General features: G+C 39.3%; 2 protein-coding genes and 1 pseudogene across 2 annotated transcripts in view; 1 reads left to right on the top strand and 2 right to left on the bottom strand.

Moving 5' to 3' along the window:
* LOC109058809 overlaps positions 1-6,667 on the bottom strand; it is a 726,037-nt pseudogene that overhangs the window by 170,323 nt on the left and 549,047 nt on the right.
* The window catches only part of LOC109045202 (solute carrier family 39 member 4), a 668,471-nt gene that overhangs the window by 296,068 nt on the left and 365,736 nt on the right, over positions 1-6,667 (bottom strand). The gene's annotated exons all lie outside the window — the stretch shown is intronic.
* Positions 68-5,007, top strand: LOC109102778 (antigen peptide transporter 2-like). Its single transcript, XM_042745883.1, has 11 exons — positions 68-730; positions 816-930; positions 1,010-1,140; positions 1,246-1,451; positions 1,552-1,749; positions 1,864-1,992; positions 2,135-2,323; positions 2,640-2,813; positions 2,965-3,124; positions 3,958-4,094; positions 4,212-5,007. The coding sequence occupies exons 1-11, from the start codon at positions 235-237 to the stop codon at positions 4,437-4,439; spliced, it is 2,163 nt and encodes a 720-aa protein (XP_042601817.1). The 5' UTR covers positions 68-234; the 3' UTR covers positions 4,440-5,007.

Below are 6,667 nucleotides of genomic sequence, written 5' to 3'. Positions count from 1 at the left end.
CGGGTTTTTTTTTTTTTTTTTTTTTTTTTTTATGTGGAAGGAAAATCCCTTGCCCCGAAACTGAAAGCAAAAGCAAAATTATGTCGCATCCTAGAAGAAAAGATAACCTCGCACTCCGTGTGAAAATAGCAAAACGTTACTGACAAGAAAATACTAACGTTACCCGAGAACAGGTTCGCTTTGTTTTTTTGGAAATCGCTTACGCTACCACTGCAACCGACGTACACATGCAGCATGCGTAAAGTTTTGGTGTTCGCGTGTGTATTATGTGTAGACATAATAATAGTTTACACTCTGGACCTCGGAGGAACCTTGCTGAAGTTTCGTACAAGAAACCTCGACTATAATCTGTTTCGGCAGTGGGCTGAATCTGCACTGAGATGCACGCTGCTGTCCGCGGGATATATTTTATATAAAGATGCGGCTGATCCACTAATGCGGAGATGGATTACAGTCCACTGTTTTATCGGTTCGGTATACGAAACCGGACGCTCGGTACTGTTTGACAACTATCGCCTTGATAAATTTAATTCGTGGCTTGTCAGTACCGTCGCTGCTGTATTAGCTTGTCTGTTTTGGGAGATAACGTTGCCCGATACTAATGGAGAGAGTAACGGCAAAGAACGCAAACAGAAGGCTCGAGTCCTCTTCATCCGGGTCATCCGTTTATACAGGCCAGACTACTTATTATTGTGTGGAGCTTTTGTCTTTCTGGCCTTAGCTGTGCTATGTGAGTATTTCGTTGTATTTACTTTGCATATAAAATAAAAGTATAATGTAAACCTGTTTTGTAAAGTTCTTTTTCCGTGTTTCAGGTGAGATGTTCATCCCACTGTACACTGGAAAGGTGATTGACATCTTGGGTTCCCATTATCAATGGGATAACTTCAGATCAGCTATCATTCTCATGGGATTATTCTCCCTGGGAAGGTTGGTATCGCAAAATAAAATATGTTTTGTATTACAAAAATGAACAGTGTTAATGAACACTGGTGTTTGTTATCCTCAGTTCCTTCAGTGCTGGTTGTCGGGGAGGCCTGTTCATGTGTGCAATCAACAGCTTCACTTGCAGAGTCAAGGTGCAACTGTTTGGGTCCCTTGTCAGGCAGGACATTGGCTTCTTTGAGACCATCAAGACAGGTAGATCAAATGCAATTTCTTGTGCATTTACTCAAGTTATCTAGACTTAAGTCATCATCAGTTGCTCTTTTGACTGAAATTCTTTCCACTGAATTTGTCTTTCAGGTGATATCACATCTAGACTCTCCACAGACACTACTTTGATGGGCCGGGCTGTAGCCCTGAATGTCAACGTCCTTCTGCGAACCATGATTAAGACCCTGGGCATGTTGTATCTGATGCTGAGCCTCTCGTGGAAGCTTACACTACTGATGCTGATGGAGACGCCACTGACAGGCTTACTGCAGAACATATATGACACACATTACCAGGTATGGGGTTAACAAAAATTTATGTCATTATGAATGATAGATAATCATTTGTGTGCCTTTGAGAATCAGATCTAATATCAAGTTTTCATGCCCTTTTTAGAGGCTCTCAAAAGAAGTTCAAGACTCTATGGCGCAAGCCAATGAAACTGCTGGGGAGGCGGTGTCAGGAATCAGGACAGTAAAGAGTTTCAGGACAGAACGTGGTGAAGCCCATCGCTATGATGTCCGCTTGATGGAAACCCATAATCTGAAGACCCGACGGGACACAGTCAGGGCGATTTACCTGTTGGTTAGGCGGGTTAGTATGAGTTTAGTCTTCAAGTGCATCTGTGTTTATTATCTAACAAGCAAACTAGTTGATGTGGAGCTGCAGTGCTAATGGATAGTGTCCTGATGTTTGTGTGGTTTTCAGATGACAGAAGTGGGAATGAAGGTGGCCATGCTTTACTACGGGAGACTCTTCATCCAGTATGGACAGATGAGCACAGGGAATCTCGTCTCTTTCATTCTCTATCAGCAAGATCTTGGAGACAACATTAGGGTATACCTCTGCTCTGTTTATTTTAAAAGAGGCATTTTATGTTGTATGTTGTATGACCCTCTATGTAAACCTGCTTTGTGTGAAATGAATCATTTTCAGCTTAAAATAAAGAGTAATAAATATTTATCCATCTCTTTCCCAGACTTTGATCTATATATTCGGCGACATGCTGAACTCAGTAGGTGCTGCTGGTAAGGTGTTCGAGTACCTGGACCGAAAGTCTGAAGTCAGTATTGATGGTAACCTTCAACCCAGTGCTCTGAAAGGACACGTCAGCTTTCAGAACCTCACCTTCTCGTATCCCAGAAGACCCGACCACAATGTGTTAAAGGTACAACTTTTAGACTGAGGCATCTCTTCATTTGATCTTCATCAAGTTTGAGAATGCATTTCACAAGAACTTAAAATATGAGTAAATATGGAACACATAAAGATATTTTATTTCTTATAATTTCTTTAAAGGGTTATATATGTATATATACACACAGTTAAGTGCATGTGCATACATTTGCAAACATTGTGTATGCTAATGCTATATAGAAAATGTATAATGATGTTAATCAGGATGTATACTAGGCTGGTATGTACTCGGTTTATCATATATTTGTAATATTCATAATAATTACCTTATCTTTTCTTTTTTTTAGAACTTCTCTCTGGAGTTGAAGCCGGGTCAGATGACGGCTCTGGTGGGAATGTCAGGAGGAGGGAAGAGCACCTGTGTGAGTCTCCTGGAGAGATTCTACAAGCCTCAGCAGGGACAAATTCTGTTAGACAGACAACCACTGCAGAACTACCAGCACAAATACTTGCACAGCAAGGTGACAACTCTGAAACAACAAACACATTATTATTGTATATGGTTATATTTTATACCACCTCTGTTCATACTACATGTGAGTCTACTTAAAGAACAATATACAATCATCTAATGCAATGCAAAGAACATATACTGTAAATAATCTCTCTCAGATAGCGATGGTGGGTCAGGAGCCTGTACTTTTCTCTGGCACCGTACAAGACAACATCGCCTATGGTCTGCCCGGCTGCTCAATGGATAAAGTAAAGGAGGCTGCCAGCAAAGCCAATGCCCATGCCTTCATCTCCAAACTGGAAAATGGCTACAACACTGGTAAATGAACTGCTGTCACTGTCCACCGTCATTCTTGTGTCAGTGGCTAGAAAGATTCAGATTGGACATAAAAATTAATTTAAAGCAAAAATCTTCTACTCTTTAATATCTACGATAATCAGAATTGCTTGCATTTATAGACGTTTAGTTATACATTCTGCTTATACTCCAACAAACTTAGCCTGAAAAGTTTTGCTGGTACACCAGCATTAACCAGCCTGGACTTAGACATCTTAGGCCCCATTTACACTAGTGCGTTTTCTTTTTAAATCAGTGTCACGTGACCATTCATGCAGGTACAGTCATAGATATGAATAGGTATATTCCCTATTATTTAGATCGAATGGGGAATCTACCTATACATCTATGGGTACAACAATGCGCATGATGTTATTGTTTACACGGTCGTCAAGGATACACAGAGCGAATGTGGGCAGCCACGCCATTTGAATCAACATTGATATCACAACATTTTTTTTCACTGAAATGCAACCCTGGAGTTTACAAACTAAAACGGGGTCTACAGTGTTTTGCCGGAGAAGTGTAAACGATAGCAAAAGTTATGCGTTTTAAAACGAAAATGCACTAGTGTAAACGGGGCCTAAGATTAACTTTACATTTAAAGTTATTTTAGGATTCCTGATATTATCAGCAATTCTGGATTTTTGTAGCCACTCCATTAATTATTTGATAAGGAAGGTTTTAGCAGCTTGGTCCATTTGCTAGACCAACATAAACCAGCCTTTTAATCCACTCAATTTTTTATTAGATAAGGAAGGTTTTAGATTTAAGCATGGTAAAAGTGTTTCATCAGATCCTGCCTTCTTTGTCAGATGTGGGAGAGCGTGGTAATCTGCTCTCGGGAGGTGAGAAGCAGCGCATCGCTATCGCCAGAGCTCTGATCAGACAACCTCAGGTGCTCATACTGGATGAAGTCACCAGCTCTTTAGACACTGAAAGTGAACAAATGGTAAAATAAGGCTATTCCGTATGAACACAAAGACATATGCACTGTATGCATTCACAAATCCCTGTTTCCTTTAGTGCTACTATCAAAAGAATTCTTGCATGTTTTGTTATTCCACAGGTTCAACAGGCCCTGTCCTGCTGCCCCACTCAGACCTTGCTTGTGATTGCTCATAGGCTGAAGACCATCGAGAGGGCGGATCAGATCGTGGTGATTGACAGCGGGGAGGTGGTGGAGCTCGGTACACATCAGGAACTGATGGACAAGAAAGGAAGTTACTATAAACTGAGAGAGAGGCTCTTTACTGATGAAAACGCAACGAAGACAAAGAGAAATCTGACACTGTAAAAGCTCAATAGCCTGTGTTAAAATAATGTGCATGTTCATAATACAAATATACCATTACAAACCTTTGTAAATAGGAACATACAGTATAAGTGAGGACATTATCCTTTAACCATTATCACATTTCTAGAAGACCTGTGGTATTGAAATATGAACTACTACATAGAATACAGAGACGATCATCAGTCAAAATGTTTTATCAACAAGCAATTTAGATAAATGTAACATTTTGCATTTGTTCATGTGAATAAATTTGAATAAATATTGGGTTCTTTGTTTTTGTGTTTGTTTTATACAGTCTAATTTAAAATTTTAGTGTCATCATTACTTTTGTCACGTTTATGTTCCTGTTGGGTTCCTGTTTTTCCTTATTTGGTCATGTTCCCTGATTAGTTCCCATTGTTCCATCATTAGTGTCTCATTTGTGTCAGGTGTTTACCCATTAGGTTCATCTGTTTTTCCTATTTAAAAGACTGTCCCTGAGTTGTTTTTGCTGTTCAGTCACTATTATGTTATGCATTGTTCCATGCCTGTACTCCTGTGTTTGGATTAAAGTTTAAATCTTGTTGGATCTCCTGTGATTCTGTCTTCCTGTGTCCCTAGAAGCGTGACAACATTGTCATGGATGTTTGTTTTATTTCAAAACTGTACTGAATGAATGTATCAGCTCATGCCATTTGCTTAAATCATTTTAAACTATTATACTACACAAAACAACAAAATATTGCTCAATCTGCTGCTGTAGTGACATAGTTTTGAATGTGTTAAAAACTCTGTTCAGAGTTAGAATAAAATTAATGGTTTCAGAATCAAGGTCAAAAATGGTGCACAATTGGTTTTGTGAAATCATGTGACTTTCTTGCAGTGCCAAAGTTGCCGGTCCTGTTCAGCACCATTTTGTTATTGAAATAGTTGCCTTGATTTGAATATAGGTCAATGCAATACATACACATAAATATGTAAATGCTATTTAATGTTCTTAATATGTGTTTGGGTCAAAACACAACTTTATATAATCATAAAAATAACAATTCTACGGAATAACAACCCAACATAAAGTCTTCCTGTTTTATAAAAAAAAAAGTCATAAAAAATCAGTCTGACCACATTTCATCGTCAAAGCCAACAGTGCTCCATGAAATGAGTTTAATTGCTGTTATGACCCTTATGCAGTTTCACATTGCTGTATATCAATAGGCAGGTGAGAACTGAATGTTAGAATTTGAAAAACACAATTTAATTTTACACAAGTTCGGTGGTAGCTTTGACATGCACTCATTTGATTTTTCTTTTTGGCTGTGTGGCTATATCACAAGATCAACTACCAAACAAGCAAACCCTGTTCAGCTGGAAAGTCCCTATTGTTGTTTCACCTGGTTACACATTTGCATGTCTGGCTTGGTGCTTGGTCATGCTGTTTGTCTCACCCACTAATCACAAAGCTGCTGAGACAAACTTATCTGGGCGCGTATTCACAAAACATTTTATCTTACCACTAAGAGTTCTCCTAAATAGCAGTCAAAGTTTTTAGTTAAGAATTTTCTCTTAAAACCTATTCACAAAGCTGCTGAGACAAACTTTTACCAAGGAATAGACAGAAGTCTTAAAGGGGTCATATGATGTGATTTTAATTTTTCCTTTCTCTTTGGAGTGTTACAAGCTCTTGATGCATAAAAAAAGATCTGTAAAGTTGCAAAGACTAAAGTCTCAAATCCAAAATACACATTCACTATTATGCTTGAGATTTGTCCACAACCCCCTAAAACGGCTCGTTCTAACACACCCCCACATCTCGTCACTTTGTGGGAAGATTTGCATAACACCGCCCAAATGTTCATGCAATGAAAGAAGGTGTACATTTTATTCTCATTGTATTATTGTTGTTGCCGCCGCCACCACATCGTATAGACACTGTGTGTTTCGTTTTGAAAGCAAAACTACTTTGTTTGGCCTTCCAAAAGAGGATGATATCTGCTTCGTCCAGCGGAGTCCAGCTCGGGGTCATCACATGTGGTTGCCGCAAGCCCAATGTAGAATCCGCCGGCTTCTGCTTACTCAAGGCCGCTGTGTGACGACTAGAAATCATGTTTATATCACGTTTATAAATGGGTTTTATGTTTACGTCTCATCCCTCCAGCCGGACAGGGGATCACGCCAATCGCGATGCACTGGATAGCTGGCCAATCAGAGCACACCTCGCTTTTCAGAGCGTTGAGCCTTGTAAAAATTTA

Source organism: Cyprinus carpio, chromosome B19 (genome assembly GCF_018340385.1).
Source record: "Cyprinus carpio isolate SPL01 chromosome B19, ASM1834038v1, whole genome shotgun sequence".
Lineage (NCBI taxonomy): Eukaryota > Metazoa > Chordata > Actinopteri > Cypriniformes > Cyprinidae > Cyprinus > Cyprinus carpio.
The sequence above is the reverse complement of the archived record's forward strand: the minus strand, read 5'-3'. Positions and strand labels throughout refer to the sequence as shown.

Coding starts and splice junctions, on each gene's coding strand:
- LOC109102778 (XM_042745883.1), top strand. CDS start 235: ATGCGTAAAGTTTTGGTGTTCGCGTGTGTATTATGTGTAGACATAATA. Junction 1,750..1,863: donor TTTACCTGTTGGTTAGGCGG/GTTAGTATGAGT, acceptor TGTGGTTTTCAG/ATGACAGAAGTGGGAATGAA. Junction 2,814..2,964: donor ACAAATACTTGCACAGCAAG/GTGACAACTCTG, acceptor AATCTCTCTCAG/ATAGCGATGGTGGGTCAGGA.